Source organism: Desmodus rotundus, chromosome 6 (assembly GCF_022682495.2).
Source record: "Desmodus rotundus isolate HL8 chromosome 6, HLdesRot8A.1, whole genome shotgun sequence".
Classification (NCBI taxonomy): Eukaryota; Metazoa; Chordata; class Mammalia; order Chiroptera; family Phyllostomidae; genus Desmodus; species Desmodus rotundus.
The window spans coordinates 110,363,497-110,388,569 of NC_071392.1; the positions used below are offsets into that span (position 1 = coordinate 110,363,497).

Below are 25,073 nucleotides of genomic sequence, written 5' to 3' on the forward strand. Positions count from 1 at the left end.
TCATTGCCTTTTCTTTTTCAGAATAAACACTGTCAATATGGGGGAGCAAGCAAAAGAGGAGAAAGGGAGGGATGTATGCAATTAAATTCCTTCCTACCATTGTTTGGGGATTTCACAATTTTAAAGCTTTCTGATGTCTCTAAAAATAATCACACATGTGGAATGTCACAAACCCAAGTTTGTAGAAGGATCGGTTTAACCAATTTGAAATGCTCGGAATCATCTGCTATTAACCTTGCCTGATTACATTTGGTCAGAATAAAACGGAGTTTTCAAACATTAATTTTTACCAAATGGTAGTGGGCGGCCTGACCCAGAAGTTACAGATGAGCTGCAGTAATGAGTTTTCCCTCGCCTTTGCTGGCTGCACACTCACTGGTGACATTTTACAACTAGGACTTCTAGCTCAATCAATATTTGCAGGCATGAAACCTGCCAAAGTTAACATCAGGGATCCCTTGCAAATTTGCTTAAGGCACCAGAACTGAAAAAGCTCACAATCTCTAATTCTACAACTGCCATCAGCCAAAGTTCGTAACTAGGGATCAAAGTCATCACACAGAGAATATTCTACCCACCTCAAAGGGTTGTTGTGATGATTAAAACACCTCACAAAAGGGCCCTGTGTAAACTCTAAAGTGCTATATAATGTAAGGAGTTATCATCATACTTTTAAAACTACCCTAGTGAAAATTCCAGATATCATATATAGTTATATATTATGCCTTTATAAGACTTAAAGTTTAGCCCTGGCTAGTTTGGCTCAGTGGCTTGAGCACTGGCCTGCAAACCAAAGGGTTGCCGGTTCATTCCCAGTCAGGGCACATGCCTGGGTTGCGGGCCAGGTCCCCAGTAGGGGGTGTGCAAGAAGTAACCACACATTGATGTTTCTCTCCCCATCTTTCTCCTTCCCTTCTCCTCACTCTAAGGATAAATAAATGAAATCTTAAAAAAAAAATAAAAAAGATTATGTAGAAAAGACAAGACATAAAGCTTTAAAAAATATCAATGAATCATGGCAATTTACTTCTGTGTTTTTCCTGGAAGAAAAACCACAAGCCAAAAATTCCTCAAAATCTCAAAGCCTCATTTACCTAATTCCCAATTTAAAAAATTACAGGTACTGAGACCATAATAATAACTGAAAAAATGTAGGTTTTATCAATGCCCCTAGTGGGGGGCAGGGGGTGGAATCAGTGTATCAAAAATTAAAATCACCAACAGTTTCACTTATGACCTATAACCTGATTAGCTGATTAACTAACATGGATGTGATTTACGATCTAAATTACTAGTCATGAAGATTCTACTTAATCAATTTTTCCTACCAACATTTTTTTTACTACTTGTTAAAGCCTTAATATATATTCATATCACCCCCCAAAGGGTGTGTGGGTTTCTTTTTTAGAAATACAAGCCATACTTTAGCGTCCATGATTTACTTTGACATGTTCTCTGATTAATTCTGCAGCTGTATCAGAAAGCTGAATGTTGATTCAGTTTATTTATAAAGGCTAACAGAGGCACTGGTAAAATTTTGGAAGTAAACTACCTCCATTTTAGGAGACTTATGAATGTTTTGTCAGCTACACCAGAACCATTATAATTCATTCATTCACTCACGAAGTGTTTACTGAGCTAATCAAATCTAAACATCAGTCTGTTAGGTGCTGGAGAGAATATTAGACATCAGTCCAAAAACAATAACAGAATCACACTGATATAAAAAAAAAAAAAAGTAACATAGTACAATGCAAAGAACAGCAGACCAATAATCAGAAAAATCAAGGCTCCAGCGAATCACTCAAGAGTCACATGACCTTAGATAAGTCAGTTATAAAAATGACACATTTACAAATGCATTTATAAAAATGCTCTGCCCTTTTCCTGATACCTCACAGGAGTGTCTTTAGTAAGATAAGGGAAGTGAGATTATATAAGATAAAGCACTTTGAAAAAAAAAAATGAGCCTGGGATTCAATTCATCTTAATGATTGCTAACTACAAAGTCATATATATACAACAGACTTTTAGAATTACTTATAACCAACTTTTGACAAGAAATGTAATCACAATTATGATCAAAAAAGAAAAAATACTGAGTCAGCCATAAGCATATAAAAAGGGATCCAATCTAATTAGAAATCAGGGAAATGTACATGAAAGACTCCAAATAGCCAAGGCAATTTCAAGAAAGAAGAACAAAGCTGAAGGCATCACACTCCCTGGTTTCAAACTATGTTACAAAGCTATAGTAATTAAAACAGTATGGTATCAGCATAAAAAGAGACACAAAGATCAACAGAACACAACAAAGAGCCCAGAAATAAACCTACACATATATGGTCAATTAATTTACAACAAAAGAGCCAAGAATATACAATAAAGGACAGTCTCTGCAATAAATGATGATGGGAAATTGGACAGTTACATGCAAAAGAATGAAACTGGACCACTGTCTTACATCATTCACTAAAATTTACTGAAAATGGATTAAAGAGAATGTAAGACTTGAAATCACAAAACTCCTAGAAGAAAACATAGGTGGTAAGCTCCTCAACAAAGGTCTTAGTGATGATTGTTCTTATCTGACACCAAAAGCAAAAGCAACAAAAGCAAAAACAAACAAGTGAAACTACATCAAACTGAAAAGCTCCTGCCCAAGAAAGGAAACCATCCACAAAATGAAAATTCAGCCGACTGAAAGGAAGAAAATATGTGCAAGTCATGTAGCTAATAAGGGGCTAGTATTCAAAATATATAAAGAATTCAACAGCAAACCAACAATCCAATTAAAAAATGGGCAGAAGACCTAGACATTTTTTCCGAAGAAGACATACACGTGACCAACAAGTACATAAAAGGATACTCTCCAACATTAATCATCATGGACGTGTAAGTCAAAACCACAATGAGATTATCTCCTCACACCCATCAGAATGGCTATTATCAGAAAGACTAGAAATAACAAGTGTTGGTGAGGGTGTGGAAAAAAAGGAACCTTTGTGCACTGCTGGTAGGGATGTACATTAGTGCAGCCGCTATGGAAAACAGTATGGAGGTCCCTCGAAAACTAAACATAGAATTACACATGGACCAGCAGTTCCAATTCTGGGTGTTTATCCAAGGCGATGAAAACACTAACTTGGGACGTGCCTGCACTCCCACCTTCACTGCAGTGTTGTTTACAACAGCCAAGACAGGAAACAACGGAAGTGTCCCCCGACGGGCCAATGCACACAGAAATCGGACAACAATCGAGGGCATTATGCTAACCTCTCTTATATGTGGAATCTTAAAAATATAGAGAAATACAAATAAAAATATCTGCTGATGTAAATAAAACCGATTTCATAGATACACAGATTCGTGGTTGCCAGAGGTAGGTGACTGTTTGCACATAAAAACCATGATATCATCAGATTGGCAAAAGTGAAAAAAATAAAAAGCTGGCAATACCATGTGTTAGTGAGGCTGTGGAGAAACAGGAACTGTTCAACCTTGCTGAGTGGAAGGGGTGGAAATGAGTACAGAGCTAATTTGTGATACCGAATGACACTTCAGAAACATGCAGTCTGTGACTATCCTAGCAATTCTACCCTTATGTACAATTACTAACATTAGAGGAATTCCCAGACATATGTACGAGGAGATATTTAACAAATATTCACTGGAGCATAGAAGAAAAAAGAAAATTTCAAATATCAAGGAATGCATACTGAGTAGTAATAGTCAAACAAATGCATAGCAATAATAATCACCAAGTTCAGGATACTAATTACTTCTAAGTAGGATAATAAAGCAATTGGATTAGGGGAACCTTCCAGAACACTCGGTGAGAAGCGGAGGAGCAGCAGCTTTCAGAGCTGTGCGCAGTAACGCACTCTTTCCCGCTCCTCCGTACCTGCCTCAGCCCGCTCACCAGCTGTCAAAAATGGTGAAAGAAATCACTTACTATGAGGTTTTGGGGGTCAAACCCAATGCCACCCAGGAAGAACTGACAAAGGCTTACAGGAAACTGGCCCTGAAGTCCCACCCTGATAAGAATCCAAATGAAGGAGAGAAGTTTAAACAGATTTCTCAAGCTTAAGAAGTGCTCTCTGGTACAAAGAAAAGGGAATTATACATAAAGAAGGAGAACAGGCAATCAAAGAAGGCGGAGCAGGTGGTGGTTCTGGCTCCTCCAGTGGATATCTTTGATCAGTTTCTGGAGGGGGAGAAGGGTGCAGAGGGAAAGGAGGGGTAAAATGGTGCGCGTCAGCGCTCCTGCACTCTTGGTTCGGTGTCAGACCTCTTCCTGGGGCCAGTGAGTAACCCCCACTGCTGGCATTTTATATACAGCAGTGAGTGAGTGGACTGTAATCATAACATGCTCACTACTTGCTATTGTTTTTGTTTTAGTATTCAACGATAGCAGTGTTTTAAAAGTTAAAGAATAAATTCAAAATCTAAAAGCTCAAAAAAAAGAAATTGGATTAGGGAGGGTTACACAATAAAATGGGATTAGGGGAGGGTACACAGGAGACTTCAATTGTATTTATAATATCTCATTTCTTAAAAAAGATCTAAATTAAATTTGGCAAAATGACATGTTTATGCACACACCTGGGGGGGAGGGGAGGGAGAACGCTAGAAGCTGGCAGGGACCATGCAAAGCAAGTCAAGCCCAGATGGTTGTAATCCCTTGATATTGTCACTGTTTATTTAAGGTCAAGGGTTTATGATACATATTGTGTGCCTTCATCTCAAAAGATGTTTCACAAAGTTACTCCAGCAGGGAGACAAAGAAATGTGGATGAATGGCGGTACAGATACGTAGATCCACAACTGGTTGAACATCCAGAGTGTGAGCAGTTAGAGACCTTTGTTTAAACTCAAAATAGCAAATATATAAAGTCCCTATTGTGGAAAATGTTACTTAAAAACAACTCATTCGGAGAAAAGCTGATGGTTTTAGTAAATTTCAAATTCAATGAATCAACAGGATGATTGACTATAATTTTTAAAAGCTAATTCATATTAAAGGTGTATTATTAGAAGCACAACATCCAATTCAGCTCCAGTCCCAAGAAACTGACTAAGTTAGTCACCTCACTTTAAAAGAAGGCATTATAATTTAAATAATGCATGAACGGGATAGTAAAGGGTCTGAAAACCTTGCTATAGAAAAAAATCAATAAGGGAATCAGAGAAGATTCGAAGAGGGACCCGGGAGTCACCTTCAGTTATTGTATTTAAACAATTCCTTGGAACGGGGAAAATACTTTTGGTGCTACCATGAATAGCAGCTCACTTTCCTTTCCCCTTCATTCCAGCTAGAGAAATCCCACTCAAGCCTTAAGCCCCAGCTCAATGTCACCTTCTCTAAGAGTCTTCCAAATACTCCAGTTAAGACCTCTGAGCTTCCATACTCTATCAGCACACAACACATGCACTAATAAACCTCCACCTCCTCCACTCCATCAAGGTAGGCATCCTGGGATCCGACCCTTATACCTAATACCGCTGCACCTAACAGTGCCCAGCTCACAGCAGGCACTGAACCCATGTTGCTACACTGAGAGACAACAGAAGACAGCTAAACCAATGAACTACAGGAATCATAACTTACTATTAGCAAATGTGTCCAATGTGAACACATTCTCAGAGTTCCTTGGGTCCTCAGGGTGACTGCAGCCAGGCAGAATTCATCTGCTCTACACACCTATAAATTTAATCATCTTATGCTACCCTGGGCTGTATTCTATACGAGGGTGGGCAAAAGGAGGTTTACCACTGTGAGCACATGAAACAGAGTTTATTCTTATATTATCATTTATTAATTATTGTATTATTTATACTACAACTGTAAACCCACTTTTGCCCACTTTGTATATAGCTTAGTAAATTTTCTAATGGTTGCCATCAAGTGATATTCAAAGACTAAGAATAGTAAGATGCAGATTCAGACAAAGAACATCAGTACAACCTCTTAATTTAGAGAGAATAAACTGAGACTCAAGGGAGTGACCAGACTTGAACCTGCGTGTGCATTCTAACCCTCCGTTTTGTAGGAGCAGGGCACACGACCTCCGGGACTCCTTTCCTTAGTTACAACCTCGGAAACTAGCATCGCAAAGGCATAACTGCATCATCTCTCCATGCTGCCATCACCTTTCCACCACATCAGAACTCCCGCTACTTTTCTGCCTGCGCCTTTAGCCAGGAAAACTCCTCTCTGTAGTTGCTCCCTGCTTACGTGGACGTTCCCTGCCCAGAAGAGCTTACTGCCACCTGTCTAGATGGTTTCAGTAAGAACTCCCTGCCCCATATCATTTGGTGAACCCACACTGAGCCCAGGGGGGTGGGCTTTGGGGGGGGGGTGAAGACCTACCATTAACACCAGTCCATGTTGAATCTTTAAACATTAAATAACAAATTAATGTGCCAACTATTTAAAATTATTTGTTATTTTAAACCAAGGCTCAGAAACAAGAAATTCACTTCTATTCAGGGTGACACAAAGGCCGTATACTTTGTAAGTATATGTCTCAGAAGTCGGGGTGCAGTGTGTGTGTCCAGCAACCCTGCAGTGGCTTTGCGAGTTACATGGCAAAACTATTACATTAAATTATGCTGACCAAGAGGTCTCCAGACAGTGGAATACTGCCTCTAGGAATGAACGATTTCATTAAGACTAAAGTGGGGCAAGGAAGTCTTTACTTTGTAAGTTGCCTCTACGGTCATCACTGAGAGTCAAAGTGGCATTCCTCTTCCAGGCGTGGTTGGGGAGGAAGGGGTACACCAGCGGGAAGACAGATGGGAAAGAAAAAAGTGAAGACACTGGGAAAATGAGCGGGGGAGTGAATGATCTGGGACTGAGGAAGTGAGAACCAGATCATAAGTGAGACACAAATCATTTTATTCGTCTACAAAATTCAGGCCTTCCACAGGCACTCATTAACTCTTTAATGGTAACGACATGGTTTTCATCTCAGGAGCCTAGGAGGACATTAACTATTACCCTTATTTCTTTTAAAGCTTAAAGCTTATCCACTTAAGTCTGTTATATAACAGCTGTCACACTGATTTCAAGGAAGACAGAACTCACATGAAACTTTACCTCGAGTATCTTGTTAAAAAAAGAGTATTTTTCAACATTATAGGTAATACTCGAGAGTCTGAAAACAGAGTCTGAACACACAGCATGACATTACAAGATACTTTCCAGCACCTGGGTGCTGATTTACCTAGCTCTCGGCCTGACTGTAGCACCTGGTGTAACGGCCTCAATACACGCCTGTTGATGAGTCCATCAAAAACAATGAAAAGAAACAGTTTCATGTCTGCTTTTGTCTAAGATGCGCTTTACTATCCTCAACTCAAAGGTTTTACTATTTCTAGAAGCTCTATAGTTTTAGAAATAGTAAAAGTCAGCAAAATACCTCCATTCCCAATAAAGACAATGATGGTGAATGAGTTATTTTTAGAGTTGGAAATATTCCCTCCACATAGCCACAGAGCACGTGGACCACCTGTCCACTTGAAGTACAATCAGAAGGGATTCTCTGATAGCCTGGGCACCACCCACAAATTCCCACTACAAGCTCTGTCCCCACCACCACAGCGCTCTGTCAGGAGGCCATAAAATTGACTTAAAAGTGATTTTAAATTAATAAATGCTCACTTCAAGAACATTTTAGGATGCTCAATTTCCTAGCGATAACATCTAGTAGACCACATAAGACAAAATATGTATCTTTCTGGGCAGGAAAAAACTACCAAGGGCTAAAATAATTAAATGAGTATCTTATACAGATAGATACATAGATAGATAGATGACTGATAGATAAGACAGATGATAGATAGATAGATAGATAGATAGATAATTGTCTTGAACCATCTCCCCACCTTTTAAAAGTTTTCTTTGGGAGAACCAAGATGGCGGTGTAGGTAGACACACTGCGCCTCCTCGCACAACCAGAACTGACAGAGAATCGAAGGGCAAGGAGGTCCAACACCAAGGAAACACAAAATAAACATTCATCCAGACTGGTAGGAGGGGCGGAGAGGGGCACCGGGGTGGAGAGGACTCGCGTGGCTGTGGCGGGACCGAGACTGGTGGAGTGTGGGACAAACGGCGCAGGCAGTCTGACCACTAGCAGACCCTGCGGCCCCACATTGGCACAGATAAACCCAGAGGGCCGGACTCAGAGTGGCGGAGAGCGGGGCAGGCTGAGCAGTGGGTAGCACCCCGCGGCCCCACATTCGTGCATAGATAAACAGGGGGAATGGCGGGGAGCAAAGCAGACTGCGCAACCCAGGGCTCCAGCTCGGGGGAAATAAAGCCTCAAACCTCTGATTGAAAGCGCCCATGGGGGTTGGGGCGGCAGCAGGAGACTCCCAGCCTCACAGGAGAGGTCGTTGGAGAGACCCACAGGGGCCTAGAGTGTGCACAGGCCCACCCACTCGGGAACCAGCACCAGAGGGGCACAGTTTGATTGTGGGTATCGGAGTGAAAGATTGAAATCCAGAGGAGAGTGAGGCAGGTGCCATTGCTCCCTCTCGGCCCCTCCCCCACGTACAGGTCACTGCGCAGTGACCAGCATTACCCCGCCCCGTGAACACCTAAGGCTCCGCCCCTTAAAGTAACAGACTGCAAGACAAAAAAAAAAAAAATGGCCCAAATGACAGAACACTTCAAAGCTCCAGAAAAAATACAACTAAGCAACAAAGAGATAGCCAACCTATCGGATGCACAGTTCAAAACACTGGTTATCAAGATGCTCACAGAATTGGTTGAATCTATTCTAAAACCAGATGAAAAAATGAAGCCTATGCTAAGAGAAACAAAGGAAAATGTACAAGGAACCAATAGTGATGCGAAGGAAACTGGGACTCAAATCAATGGTGTGGACCAGAAGGAAGAAAGAAACATCCAACCAGAAAAGAATGAAGAAACAAGAACTCGGAAAAATGAGGAGAGGCTTAGGAACCTCCAGGACATCTTGAAACGTTCCAACATCTGAATTATAGGGGTGCCAGAAAGAGAAGAGGAAGAACAAAAAATTGAAAACTTATTTGAACAAATAATGAAGGAGAACTTCCCTAATCTGGCAAAGGAAATAGACTTCCAGGAAGTCCAGGAAGCTCAGAGAGTCCCAAAGAAGCTGGACCCAAGGAGGAACACACCAAGGCACATCATCATTACATTACCCAAGATTCAATGCAAGGACCTACATCCAAGATTACTGTATCCAGCAAAGCTATCATTTAGAATGGAAGGGAAGATAAAGTGCTTCTCAGATAAGGTCAAGTTAAAGAAGTTCATCATCACCAAGCCCTTATTATATGAAATGTTAAAGGGAGTTACCTAAGAAAAAGAAGATCAAAAATAGGAACAGTAAAAATGACAGCAAACTCAGTTATTAACGACCACACCTAACACAAAAATAAGAGCAAACTAGGCAAACAACTAGAACAGGAACAGAACCATAGAGAAGGAGATCACATGGAGGGTTGTCAGTAGGGGAGTGGGAGGGGGAGGGGGGGGAAAGGTACAGAGAATAAGTAGCATAGATGATAGGTGGAAAATAGACAGGGGGAGGGTAAGAATAGTGTAGGAAATGTAGAAGCCAAAGAACTTATAAGTATGACCCATGGACATGAACTACAGGGGGGGAATGTGGGAGGGAGGGGGTGGGGAGGATGGAGTGGAGTGGGGGGGGAATGGGACAACTGTAATAGCATAATCAATAAATATATTAAAAAAAAGTTTTCTTTGAAGCTTGGCAGGCTTGTGTTATCAAAAAAAAATGTAAGAATTGGCTGCCTTTAAAAGAGGCCTCTTAAAACAATGCAATGGCAACTGTTTTCTACATGATGCAAAGACATTACTACATGTTATGATACCTTCACTTTCTGATAAAGAAAAGGAAAGTGAATTTTCATAAGTGGGTCTCCTCTGTGGGTGAATCTCTAATCAGTTACCAGGAAAGACATGAAGGCAAACCACCCATCAGCTGTCAATTTAGCATGACTCCAGAAAACTAGCCCCAGAGCTCCACTGATATCTTTTCAACAACCTCTTAATCTTGTTTATAACACCTGTGTTAAAGCAGCCCGACATCAATCCTACTCACTTGTCTCAGACTGAAATTACTTAGAAACTTGAGAATCCTGGTAAACATACCAAAAAAACAGAAATACACTGGCTAAAAAACCCTGTACACAAGGGAATTCTGCCAGGCACCTCTTTTTAAACCATGCTGCATAAGTAAGCCCGGACAGGCCTCAAGAGGCAAAATCAGATATAAATCTCAAAGCGCTTCTAGGGTGGCACTGAGGTCAGAGAATCGCAGGGTTTAAAGAAAGCAGAAAGAACTACAGCTTCCTCATTAAGTGGTTATCCAAGCTGTATAAAGATAATTACGATTAACTGTGTGATTATTATGTACCAGCAATTTAACATTTTATTATCTTTTTAATCCTGCTAATTCCATTCCCTGTTTCTTCAAGTGAGGAAATCAAGGCCCAGGTGACTTGTTTAGGAATTGCCTGAGGTCAAAGAGCTATAAAATAGTAGAGACTGAGACACTGCCGGTCACTCGAAGCCTAAAGCTCTGGTTCTTTCCCCCACCATGCGGCTGGGAAATTATCCTGCCTTAACGGGTTTCTGTCCTTACTACAGATCTGTTTCCTAAAGCTACTTAAACTTAAGAAACCTTTTAGCAGCTCTATTAACTTCCCTTTTAGAAACCCACATACAGACCTAAGAGAGTGACGCTAAGCCAGTCCCTCCAACAGGGGAGTGTGGGCCCATGAGAAAATGGACTTTTGCAGTCGGACACCCAAGTCCGTTACTATGACAGTGTGTGACCAAGAGCAAATCACCACTGCCTCATCCTTGGGAAAAGCCCTCTTAGTGAAGTGCCTAACCCAGAAAAAGTACTTAATAAAATGTTAAATAACAAAAAAATACAGCGAATAGAAATGGCTATGCCAAATACAACCAACACAAAAACTATCTTGTTGTTTGTATTAGCTCTTATTTATTACCCATAAGGCTGGGTAAAGAGAAAACAGCAATTATGGCCCACAGCAGACTTGCAGTAAATCTTTGGCAAATAAATGGATCAATCAATCTCTTGCTTTGGAGTTGGAGACAACTCAGTCTTTAAAAAATAAAAAAAATTTAAAAAGCCAGTCAACTCTCAGATTACTACAGGATTGGAACTGAGCTTTTAGGAAGATCATCTTCTGGTAGGTAAGGCAAGTGTCACCCAACCCAGTGCTTCTACAGGATCATTCACAGACACAGCTTCATCTACTCCCCATCAGTGAAGAAGAGGTAAGAAAGAGCAGGTAACTGCAGAGGTTGCTAGGTCTCAACATAATAAGATACCTAGAACAGACCTAAATTCAGACCCTGATCAGTGGTTCACTGCTTCATTCATTCATTCTCTCATTCTTTCCTTTCTTCAGTCAAGAGACATTTACTGAGCATTTACAGTACAGCAGGCACTGATCTGGGCATTGCCTGAGAGGAATGCAACGTCCGCTGGGAAGAAAGATATTTAACCAAGTAATTCCAATAAAGAATTGTTGGGAAAGGCAGTCTCATGCATGCAGTATTTCAAAACCCCGCCCAACCATATAAGAATGGGCCTTGGGCCTGAAATACTTCCTCACCAAGACGTGAGGACTTCTTACAGGCTGTGCCAGGCTTACCACCTTGTTTGGGAATTTCTTTCCCTGTTCCAGGGGTGTTCCTGAGCCTTGTTCTGCTTTGCATGTATGTCAACGGCCCTCAGGCATACCACTACCTTTCAGGTCAGGGTCCTTCTGCTGCAAGAGGGGGGTACTGCAGGCCAAATGGCTGCGGGGGAGGTGGGGAGATTAGCCACATGGGACCACTACTATAATCTAATTCACCACTGAAGCTGATTTTGCTTTATCAAGCTGTGTTCTCCTTGGCAACTCCAATACCAACGTGCAATGGTCAGAAGTGTTTAGAGTCCTCCCCTGGGATTGCTAAGCAGTGCACGGTGTTCTGCTGGACAAGAATGATGTGCATGGTAGACTGAGGCAAGTACAAAGTAGGGTCATGGTAGCATTCTGCTACATTCTACTCTGTAGGTTATTTCTTTTCTTAAGCTACCTCCATTCCCTGGAACCCTCTATTAGGAAAAAGATTCTACCATCTACATCCTGGTATCCCTGGGCAGGTTACTAAACCTCTGTGAATTTCCTTTTCTCATCTATAAAATAGGAATAACAACACTGACTTCCCAGGGTTGCCTTTAGGACGAGATGGAATAACAGACAAAAAGCAAATAGCACAATACCTGGCTTTCCGTGGGCTCTAATACCTGGTAATTGCCAGCCCTTTGTTTTGTTCTTTTGGCTGGGTGATGTAGGGAGGAGAAAATGTGTATTGTTTCATTTAAAAAAATGACAATTTCTGTAAGTTCCTCTGTGAGCTGCTTTTCATTCATTTCAAATCAGGAATATACCATCCGTAAGTAACCCCCTTCTCTCACAAAGACAATCTGTCACTACAGGCAAACCTGCCATGAACGCACAGGCAGCACTTCACGCCCGGCTGCATACTTACCTCCCAACACTATCCCGTTAGGCTCAGTGTCATGGTCCTGAAAAAAAGCTATGGCCCCCGCACTCAGCAACCGAAAGTTCACGTGGTCAGAGTGCCTCTGCTTCACACAATGTGAACTGTGGCTAAAAATTGCTTTTTTAATTAAAATGAGACTTCACCTCTTACTGAAACTCACAACTAGGACGTGAAGCCAAACATCAGCCCAGTTAACCAGTCTCCATCTCTTCTCTAGCAGTGGTTTTAAGCATTCAGAGAGGGTGGGAGGAAATTATTAATTTAAACAGAATGTTTAATTTGCTAATTATAGGACAGGATCCAAGAGGATGGAAAGTGATTTGCAGTCTTCATTACGGAAACCCCATGTGATCACTAGCACAAGTCACGTCAGCCAGAAGGCAGACACCATCTTTTTCATTCTTCCCACTGAGTCTTCTGTGCCCTCACAAGTTCTGTGGGGGTGAAAAAAGAAATCTTTGGGGGAAAAAAAGTAAAAGAATCAGGACTGCTGTCTCCCCAAGTTCATTATGCTGTGTGAGGTGTAAGGATCCCCAGTGAAAAGCCAGAGAGACGATATTCAATGACTTCACACCAGCAGGCTGAGCAGCCCGAGGGCTTTTGAAACTCTAAAGTCTTGTAGAAACTACCCGACTCAGGTGGTTCTTAAACAATTCCTTTCATTTGCTGAAAAGTCCTGTCGTGGGTGGTAAGAGATGCATGGAGAATCAGGGCGGTGCCCACCAACGGCACCCCTGGTCAGAAGGACGCTGCTCCTCTGCAGACAGGCTTGTGCCATGGCTAATTTGTGTCATCTCTGCCCATTCGGATCTCTGTGCGCTAACTCAGGAGAAAAAGGCCCTGGCAACCAACTCTGACAAGTCTGGTGGCAGAACTCCCACCGGAGAATCAGCAGAAACTGCAAAGGCAGGCAGGTAATTATTCCCTTTCATTAGGGAAAGTTCTTTTTAAAAAGTTTGGGTTTTTTTTTTTCAATTTTGAAAACAAAAAGCAGCCTTTCACAGCCACTGCTCACTGCAGTCACTTCTACGACTGGCAGAAACTGAAATTACTCCCTCAGCCAACTGCAAAAGAGATCCTGGAAGTAACCAGAAATGGCTGTGCCCCTTTAATTACTCAGTGTAGTGCGAAACCAGACACAGAGAGGACGGCCACAGCAGATCTGGACAAAGCAGCAGTGATATTTAATCATCAGTCCAGACCATCTGCAACTGTTTTGCAGAAGCGCATAAAGATTGTGGATTCCAACTACAAATTACCAGGTGCTGAGGGTCAGTTGCATTGTCCTCGGGTCCACCAAGGGCTGCTTTCTTCATTCTCCCCAGGCCAGGGTGCTCAACGAAAGGCACCATGCCCACATTTTCTGTGCCAAGCCTGGCACTCAGACAGCATTGCTCCTTGATTAAGCCAGAGCACAGATTAAATGTTTAGAACTGGGAGATTCTGAAAACAACCCAGGCAGGAAAGCAATTATCGCAGGGAGAGCACGAGCGTCAGCGGCAGCCCTCTGCAGCACAAAGGTGGATGCTGCCCTACTCTGAACAAGTGAGCTGGCCAGGGTGCGCCCCTACAATCTCTTCCCCATTCCAGAGACGCGGTGATCTCCTAAGACAAACCAGATTGTGTCGCTCCACAGCCTAAAACCCCTCACAGCTCCCCATTGTATTGACAACAAAATCCAAAAACCGTAGGGTTTCCCCTCCTCCCCACAGCTGACCTTTCTGTCCTTATCCCAACTGTCCGGTCCCCCCTCACCAGGCTCTGATCATACTGACTCAAACGTGACAAGCTTATCCCCACCTTAGGGCTTCTGTGTTGGTTTCTCCCTTGGTCTCATCGCTATTCCCACAGGACTTGATATGGCTGGATCTTTCTCATTCTGCACTCAGCTCGAATGTGACCTCCTCAGAGAGGCCTTCTGGAACATTCTGATGTTGCCCTAAACCTCTACTACATCAGTCCTTTGTCCCCCTTTCATATCCCTATTTGAATTACCTTGTTTTTGTTTACCTAGTATTTGCTTGTCTTCGTACTGTTTTCCTTGTCTATTGTCTGCCTTGCCTCCCTAGGTATCAGAGCCATGAACACAAGGACTGTGGCTGTCCGGCAACCTCAGCTCCACTGTGGGCTGGTAAATAAAAACTAGATTACCTTCATCCCGGGTTCAGCGAAAGATCTAGTGGAACTACTGCGGTACATTTTCGCCTCTTAACTCGTTAGCTACCTTGGCTCTTTAGACTTCCCTTCAGCTACCCAGGAATGCCCACAGTCACTGGCTGAACCTCGAAGGATTTGAAATCGAGCACAGAGTACCACGATGCTTCTCTGCATGTGGTTGACCATATTCCAGTGGCAGGTATGGATGATTACTGAACGGTTTGTTGGCGTTATTCGTGTGCTCATTTTGTTAACACAAAAAATTGAGGATTAACTGCATTTTTTACTTGCCCTCCACCCCCATGCTAGTTAAGAGCAACTGAGTTCAACAGACAAACACTAACAGCGCATCTGTCCTCTGTCACTGTATCATGTTGGAAGGCTATTTTATTTGCAGCTTTGGATAAAAAGAAGACTTGCAGTTACAGTTCGTCATGTTATCTTTTACCTCTTTGAACATTAATGCTTCCGTGGGACTAGCTAATAGCTTCTCATATTAATGATAAGAGAAACTCGAGCATGTTCAGGTTACATAATTATTGACACTTCCAGATCACTTACTCCTGGAATTCCATGGAAAAGAAAATGGTTTTGACCCATTCAGCTGAAATACTGGAATCAAATGGCTGACCCTGGAGACGGTAAGAGAATTCCTGCTCTACTCTCTCCTAAATCCTTTCTCTACTGTACACAAGGCTCAGACCAAAACCAACCACTTCCTTCAAGAACCTTAGTGGGTAAAGAAAAAGAAAGAGTAATTGGTCAACGAGATTCCTGGCACAAGAAGAGAAAAACTGAGATATCTAAGTGATGTTAAAGAGACCTGGAGAAAAGAATTACTGTGTTGATGACATAAATCTTGATACCACTGACTGCTAACTGTGGTGGGATGGAGTGTGTTTTAATCTATTGTGAACACTTCTATACTGTGGCACGTGCGGGTGACAAACTGCTCTCATTTCCTTTTATAGCATTCTAAACCTTAATCTTCAAGGGACCAGTGACCTTGGGAATACTAAGGCAGCTTTGCAGAATTGAAGGAAAACCTTTTTTTTGTTAGAGCATATGCATGTAATAACAAAACATAATGCATGTTTGTAATTATATCAGCAATAAAAATTAACAGCTAACATTTACTGGGCACTTACTATGTGTCAGGCACTATACTGCTGAGCACTACCCACACTGTCTCGTTTAATTCTGTATTTTAAAACGATGACGAGGCGAGATAAACACTATTATATAATCTCCATTTTAAAGAGGAAGACCTGAGGCAGCCAACAGAGGGGGATTCAAGAATGCGGGCACACTCAGAACGCCAGGTGCTTTGAATTATTTTCTCCAACAGCACTGGAGAAATTATTGTCACCATCCACATTCTCCAATGTAGTCATTTTTTATATATGAAAACTTCTCTGTTGGGATAAGCCTTCTAAATTCAATCCCCCGATTTAAACAATGACCACCTAGTGAGAGAATGAAGAAAGGTAAGCCTGTCTGCCTCAAGTTCACTTCCAAAAGTAGGCATAAGACCTATCTCCAAGAAAGCTGAAACAGATAGGGCTGGGGCCTATGATGAGAGAAGAGTGTTCAGTTGGCCAATGGAGAAGATAAAAACACACCCACCATGCCAATACAAGAAAGGTAAAAAGTAAGAACGACTAGGAAGCTACTTATTTGACCAAGTCCCACAAGTCTAAAGTAAGATGATGGTGCTTGAAACAGAAAGGAAGGAATAGAGAGACGATTCCCGACGAAGAAAACTTTTCTGCAAAGCCTTCCCAACGTCTGAACGGCAGAACTGCGGCTACCCCTGTGCCGCCACATCTTGTTCAGGCCTCTGTAAACAGCATCAGCGCTGTGCACTGAATTAATCAGTTTTCAAATCTGTGGGATGCCCCCACTCATCTGGAAGTTCCCTGAGAGCAAGAAGTGTGACTTAGCCCTGGCTGGTGTGGCTCAGCAGGTTGAGGGACAGCCTGCAAACTGAAAGGTCGCCAGTTTGATTCCCAGTCAGGGCACGTGCCTGTGTTACTGGCCAGGTCCCCAGTTGGGGGCATGTGAGAGGCAACCAAATCAATGTTTCTCTCCCACTTTTCCTCTCTCTTACCCCCTCTCTAAAAATAAATAAATAAAATCTTTTTTTTTAAAAAGAGGTGTGACTTAATCACTTTCAGCTCTTAACACCTTGACTCCTGAGAAAGGAACTACTCCTCTGCTTATGAGCTTGTATGACCATGGAAAGGAACCTCGTCTTTCAATCTCTGAGCCCTTTCATCTGAGAAATAGCTCCAAGCCTTCTTTTAAGACCTCCTGAACAGTGGCACGACTGACTAAAATGTAAAATCAGGGTGAGGTGGCAGGGCAGGTGGAGAGATGCAGAGAAGTACGTGATACGGGGACACCTGGCCAGAATGTTCAGCAGACTCATGAAAACCGAGTCAGGGCGAGTGAACTGAGAGTTGTCTACGTAAAGGGGCAGAAAGACAGAAAGACAGAAGAATGGATGAGTCAGGAAAACCCTGGACCTTAAAGAAGGCACTGACAACCTTCGAGAACATAGGTCTTAGACATTCTACAAAATAACTAAAATAACTGACCACTCAAAAAAAAAAGTCAAGTTCATAAAAGACAAAAGAAAATGACAATTAAATGCAATATCCTGGTAATATCCTGGAAGAGAAAGAACATTAGTGGAAAAACTGATGATATTTGAAGTAAGTCTGTGTTTTAGTTACTAGTATATAAATGTTAACTTCTTGATCATTGTACTATGGTTATAAAATATATTAATTTAGGGGACACTGAGTGAGGAGTACATTAAAAGTCTTTACTATTTTTGCAAATTATCTGTAAGTTTTAAATTAGTTCAAAATAAAAAAATTTTAAATATAGGTTTTATAGCAAAAGCAGTAAGACATAATAAGGAAGAGGAGGACAACTCAGAAACTGAGGTAAAAAATTTGAATCCAACTTTCTTGGTCCCTAACATAAAAGCAGAGATACAAGTCGGCAAGCAAATAAGATATTAGAACAAATCCTTCCCAAAAGAGGGAAGTAACCAGAGCGTATTTGAAGGCATGCAGTAGTGCATTCACTCAATGATTAAACATCTGTTAGGCACCAGTTATGGGGGAGACATTGCTAGGTGCTGGGCCCTGCCTCCAAGTTCACTGCCCAGTGGGCAAGGAGACTGGACGTAGGTGTTTTGTGAGTTTGAAAAGAATGCACTAGGGGAAGGAGAGAGGATGAGAAGGTTGCAAAGGGAGGAAATCAACTTAAGGAAAAAAATCACTTAGGAGATAAAACAGAAAACACCCTGAAATGGGAATAGCTTTTTATCTGTTACGGACAGTCTCACACTAACAAAAAATAACTTCGAAAGGCACTAGTCTGAACTGTCGTGCAAAAAGAGCCTACTTCACGACGCCATAGAATGACATCATGATTAGGATCATATTCGCAGGGCTGTGGGTCAAATGGGGCCACCGAAGAATGAAAAATATCTCCAGGCCCAAAAATTGTTCCGTCCTCCAAAGTTTCTTACATGCACACCACCAACAAAAACACAACAGGAAAGCTCAATTGCAAACCACATTACTTTAAGAGAAAGAGGCAGATAATAGGAAACACAAATGATAAACACAAGAAAAAATGCTTATTAAGGCAAACTTGAACTAACACTTTGTACATCTATGAGATTAATGGGGAAACTAAGTTATGACAACCCGTGGTATCGAGATTGCAGCAAAACCAGTGCACACACCGCTCTCAGCACTGTAAACCGGTAGAAGATTAATTCCATACAAGCGCTGTGTGTTACTGAACGTGACTCCAGCCAGGGTGACCCCGTCCTCTCCCGTCACTCCCCTCCTTTACTCACTGCTCTGAGCATTTCACTCCCACGCTTTTGCTTTCACTAATCCAAGTCAAGAATGATTCTCCTCAGCCTCCTTCATTGTCCACAGAATTCCTATTCATTCAAGACTGATATTCCAATGTCGTCTCCCTTTTCTTCAATGACCAGACCAAATCCATCCCCATCAATACATCTCCTCTCCAGGCATATCCAATCATTCCTTCCATTGTGCTTCATTCACAGTTAGTTGTTAAAATGTCTGTCTTGCTCCTTAAATTGTGAATACTTTGAAGTCCAGATAATGTCTTAATAATTTAAGTACATGCGATACTTAGCACAGGATATGACATGTGGTAATTACTGAGGACAGATGGGAGGCAAAACGCCACATGAACAAAGGAATTCACTGCAATATTATCTCCAAAAACAAAAACCTGAAAACAATCTAAATAATTATAAAGAAACAACTTAGGGGAAAATGGTCAGTCTATCACTTGACCAAAAATATACAAACATTAATAGTAACACAAAGACTATGTAGAAGCACAGGAAGTATTTCTGACAATGTTAAATTGAAAATACAGAACACAAAACAGTGTGTATACAACAGTCATAGCCAGGCAAAACACTTAAGGACTGTGGGAATATAAAAATAATTGATTAGCAGTTTTCCTTTTTCTCAATACTTTTTCTTTTAATATTGGCCCTGTCAGCTTATTGTTATTACAAAAAAAAAAAAAAGAAATACTAAGGGGAAAGGAGCATGATTATAGATTCCTATAAGCACCTGCAATCCAAGGAAATGCTCTGATATCACTTAACAGGTGACGAGAGGAGTGGGTGTCTGCAATATTGCCAAAACCAAGGGTCACTGACCCCCATCTGCCTCAAACAGAGTATTTCTCATGTCACAAAGCAACTCATTCCCACTCAGCCAAGCTGCACTAAATATGAATTCCTTATTGCAAAACTTCGGATGCAAGAACTTTCTCCAGACATCTGTAGAATTAGTATTAATGAGAACGCCCTGGAGTTCATATACGCACCTATGCAGTAAAAACTTCTCAGCCAGGGAACGGCTGGGCACACTTCCTGATGAGATGTTTAGGCCTGAAGGCATCAGAAAAGTACATTTCCATATTGGGAACGTAACTGGTTTCCTTTTTTCCGACACCTCCTGTCCACACTGTAATTCTCCTATCTTCTCAAATGCAGAGTTAACACATGTCAAGGATAGAAGGCCTATAGAAAAAGGCCCTTGCTGCCTACCTCTATTACCAGAAGAACTAATCTCAGCAGAAAATTGCAATCTTCCCTCCAAGTTGTCTCAAAAATTGAAATTTAGTGAGTGCACAAAGAATGTTAAATACTTTTACTAAACATTTCTTGAATTACATATTTTCTTTGCTCACCTTGGTCTCTGAATTTCAGGAAAGAAAAAGAAGTTGTATAGCCCAATCCCCCCATTTTATAGGTGATTTTCCAAGTGGTTAAAAAAAATGATGTTCAGAGAGAGGAAGTGACTTTTGTCCTGAATCACTCAGATGACAAAGGAAGGATTAAAACTCAAATCTCCCAGATTTTCGGCCCTGGTTCATTCTACTACATCGCGCTTTTTTATCCCTTGAAATCTCCGGAGCTCTTGTCCTAAATTAGTGTCACAGAATTTTAAAGCTAGAAGGGACCTCAGAGAGAATTACTTAATCCTCTCATTAGGCATATGAGGAAACTGAGGCCCAGAAAGATTAAGTGATTTGCTCTCAATATCTGGGATGGCAGGGGAAAAGTGCAACTTAAGCTCAAAAACACTGCAAACTAATGGCCATGAGAAGGGAGAATGTCTTAACTGAGGAAAATTGTTAAAGAAATGTAGATCATTCTAGACCAGGGGATCTCAAAATGTGGTCCCTAGACCAACGGCTTCCCATCTCCTGGGATCTTGTTAGAAATGCAAGCTCTACGGGAGACTTGCTGAGCCAAACTCTGGGGGTGGGGACGTTCAAGTCAGACAACTTTGTTCCTGCATGTCCCTGAGAAAGGAACTTTAGTAGTAACACTGATAACCAGAATCAATGGCACTTAAAATTTATGCATTCTTCTATATATGTGTGTAACATACTTCAGTTTTAGAAGTTTTCAAAAATCTGAAAACAAAATGAAAACTAGATTTGGGTATTCAGTAGGTTCCAGTTCTACCTCTGCTCCTTAACTGGCTCTTTGACCTTGGTTAGGTAACTTGACCTCTACAAAGAAAGGCAGACAAAGGGGCATGTTGACAACTAAACTTAAGAACTTATCTGAAGGCACTTCAGCTCAGCATCTGGCAGAGCAGACAGACAGGACAGTACAGTGGTTAGCAGCTCCAGCAATGAGGTGGGTCCTTTTTTGTACCTCATATATGCAACAGGGATGAAAAATAGCACCTTCCACCCTGGCTGCTGTGGCTCGGTGGATGGAGTGCCAGCTGCGAACTGAAAGGTCACAGGTTTGATTCCCAGTCAGGGCACAGCCTTAGTTGGGGGCCAGGTCCCCAGGTGGGGGCAAGAGAGAGGCAGCTGACTGATGTTTCTCTCCCTCCCTTCCCCTCTCTCTAAAATAAATAAATGAATAATATCTTTTAAAAAATAGTACCTCCCTCATAGGGTTATTATAAAAATTTAGACAGATGACGCAGGTAAGTATGCATCTTTCATGTATAAAACGCTACTGTTTTCAACAAGCTTTTGTATCCATTAACTCTTATGACCCTCATGACCTCCACAAAAGGACATGTGCATTTGAATGATTTGGGACTAGATGCCAGACTGTACTATCTTTTCATTGATCTTTCAGAAAGAAAAATGCATGTATCGCGCATGTGGGGAATGAACAGAGCTAGAAACATGGAGATCAGGATTCTGCTTTCAACTCTGCTACTATCTCGGCCCATAACCTCAGGGCAGTCCCTTCAGTGAACTCCCAAAAAGGAGTTCACTACTCATCTGCAAACAGGTAGATGAAATGAGGTTACCTATAACACGTCTCAAAATAAAACCCAAACTCCTTGTTACGGCCCACAGGTAGGCCTACGCTGTCTGTCGTCGGCCTACATCTCCAACTTCATCACCTGCCACGCTCCTGCTCACTCCCCACGTTCCAGCTGCATCGAAACTATTTCTGGTCCACTCACAGGCTGCACCAGCTTCCTACTTCATGGCCTATGCACTTGTTCTTCCCTCTGCCATGGTCATTCTGCCCTTTCCACTCAATTGGCTCCTTCTCAGCCTTTTGTCCTTTAATGCCTATTCCTCAGAGAGCCCTTCCCAGGCCATGTTATCTAAAGTGATAGGGCCTGTCTCCCACTCCCAGGGGTCATTTTCTTCAGCAGCACTGTCCAATAAAAATATTTTGAAAGCCACGAACAAGCAAAATATATAACTTTAAATTTTCTAATAGTGACATGAGAAGTTTACAAGATGACATTAATTTTAATAATATATCTTTAAGCCAATATATGGCATTATCATTTCGACATGTGACCAATATAAAATTATTAATATATTTACATTCATTTTTTCCCATACCAAATCCAGTGTGGATCTTACACACACAGCAGATCCCGATTAGAACCAGCCACACTTCCGTAAGGCACGCGTGCCCAGTGGCTCTCACACTAAACAGTGCAGTTCTATGGTATTACCTGCATACTCTTCAAAGCACTTAGCACAATGTGAGTTCTTGTTTACCCAGTTAGTCTCTCGGTACTTCCCCACCAAACTATAAGCTCCACAAAAGCAAGAACCTTGTCTGTTTAGTTCAGTGTTGTACACACTCAGTGGACCCAGTGCCTTGGATAGTAAGGGTTCGATAAATATTTGTTGAGCAAATGAATGAATCTCTTCTCGCTTTAGTATCACATGGATCAACAGCTAGTCAGTCTACAACCCAAACATACATACAATTACTCATTCAACAACTCTTTTATTTCCTTTCTTTCATGTTCAAAAGGAGAAATCTCTTGGCTAGATCCCTCCCCATTGCCTATAAGGTCTGTCTCATCTCCGAGGTCAGTTCTTTGCATAGTGGCTGAAGTAGTGGCACGAATATAATTGCTCACATTTACTGAATGTTTACTATTTGACAAGCATTGGTCTAAGCTTCACAAGAGACCTATGTGGTAGGTACCAACATTGCCCCCTTTTACAGATGAGGAAACCAAGGCACAGACAGGTTAAGTACTTTGTTCAAGGTTCAAAACAGAGATTCCAGGCAACATGGGGCTCCAGGCTCATGACTCTTAATTACCTGTCCTCTATACTGCTGGCCCAATACAAATATGAGGCCAGCTATATCTGTAATTTTAGTAGCCAAGTTAAAAGGCGAGTAGCTACATTTAAAAGGAAACACAACCAGGTAAAATTTAAATTATTTTATTTCACCCGTTCTCCATAATGATCATTTAACCCACATGATCAATGTCATTGATATGATTGATATAATCGTGTAGTCAACATACAAATTTTACTTCTTTCATACTGAGTCTTCAAAATCCAGTGTGATTTTACGCTTACAGTACTTCTCAGTTCAGACTAGTCCCATGTCAAGTGTTCACTAGCCACACGTGGCTAGTGGCTACAATATTGGACAGAACAGTTCTCCTGCCTCTGGCAAGGAGCCTCTTCAGGAAATCAAAAGAGGGAGGAAATTTTTGAGCTGGGAGCCAGGAGACCTCAGTTCTAATCCTAGCTCTGACTTGTTGAGTAACTTCGGAGAAGTCCTTTTTGCTCTCTGGGTCACCGTTCCCCTACAAGTACCCTGAGCAAGGAGGACAGAAGATTCCTAGGAGTCCGGCTCGTGCTAGAATTCCAAACATTTCCCGATATCTGCAATTAATATGGGTACAGCTTTCTACACTTTAAAATATGCTTTCACGTCCATTCGTTGATAGAGTCCTCAAACAACCCTACTAGAGAACTATTTCTGTCTCCGATTTAAACATACAAAACCTGGGGCTCAAAGAGGGCAGAACGACTTGTCAAAAAGCCACGTAGGCAGCCAGTGGAGAAGCTGGGGCTCAAATGCAAGGAAGACCGGCGCTCTCCCACAGCCACCACAAACTCAGTGGGTGGGGCAGGAGAAAGCTGAAGGGGGGCGGCTGTGAAGATGGCCTGGGGCCTTCAGAAGAGTTGAAGGGAACCAGGCCCAAGGGTAGGGCGAGCAGGAGCCCAGGCTGGAGTTGATAAGGGGCTCGAGCCTTGAGAAGGAATAAACTGAAAGAGCCCAAGAGGTTCTCGAGAGGCAATGAAGTTAAATGAGAGGCTCGGACCTCGGTGGCACGAGAAGTGAGGGGACCCGGGCCCGCGACTGAGATGACAGGAGGTGAGATGAAGGGACTCTGATCTTGCAACCCGCGACCCCTGCCTGGGCGAGGGTACGGTCCCCCAGTTCCCTCGTCCCTCCTACCTGGTAGCTCAGAAGTTCGCCCACATCCATGGTTCCAGGAGCAACCAAAACCGCTAACTCTTGCTTCCTTCCCTGCACTCAAACCCGAACCGGACCCGCCTGGGCAGTGATTCCAGCCACACTGCCGAAAAGAGCCGTGAGCAGGGACGCAGAGCCAATGAGGTAAAAGTGTGCGCGACCCGCGAGCCAGCCACACTGCGGTTAAAGGCAGCGCTGCCGTAAAGTGCTCTGCATTTGTGACAGCACTGCTTCCGCCCGGGGCTTGAAGGGGGCGGGGAGAGGGGCGGGGACCTGAAGGAGGGCGGTCCTCTGAGTGAAAAGATCAAGGGATCCAAGATTGTATTGCACCCTTCCTAAATGCGGGGCAAGATGCTGGGTGCTTCATAGTATCTCTCAGGTTCCTCCCAGTGACCTATGCAATTTTATCCTCATTTTTACAGATAAGGAAACTAAGGCATAGACCTGCACTGTCCAAAACTATACCCATCAACCACATGTGGCTAACTAGAACTGGAAATATGGCTAGTATGAATTGAAATGTGCCATGAGTGTAAATAAAATATTGGATTGCCCAAAACGTCCCTTACTTTTTTTCACAAAATAAAAGACACATTTTTCATTTTCTCCAAAACCTTTATTAATTTGGATATTTTGAGTATGTCCATTATCTCTTGCTATTAGCTTCTAGCAGGTAGAGGCCAGGAATGCTGCTAAACGTGTTCCAATGCCTAAGACAGCCCCACAGCAAAGAATTATTTGGCCAAAATGTCAATAGTACCAAGAAACTTCGCAAACCAGTTTCATTCGAGCAGTCATGGGACATTTTCCATACACTGGACAAATCAGTTTTTTGCATTTCAATTGTGTTTTTACCTCTCTTGAAATAATAAAGTATAATACACTGAAAATGTTGTATATTTTCTTCCATATTCAATATTAAAAGGCTGCACAAAAGCTCACCAATTTTGACATTTTTTTAAATCACGCTAATGTAATAGCTGTCAC

At 42.1% G+C, this 25,073-nt stretch overlaps 1 protein-coding gene across 1 annotated transcript in view; it reads right to left on the reverse strand.

Moving 5' to 3' along the window:
- Nucleotides 1-24,237, reverse strand: part of CTNNBL1 (catenin beta like 1) — a 152,711-nt gene extending 128,474 nt beyond the window's left edge. The window contains exon 1 of the mRNA XM_053926674.2: nucleotides 24,069-24,237. Within this exon, the coding sequence (XP_053782649.1) occupies nucleotides 24,069-24,098 (30 nt within the window). The 5' untranslated portion in view covers nucleotides 24,099-24,237. The remainder of the gene's footprint in view (nucleotides 1-24,068) is intronic.
- Nucleotides 24,238-25,073: the final 836 nt, after the last annotated feature.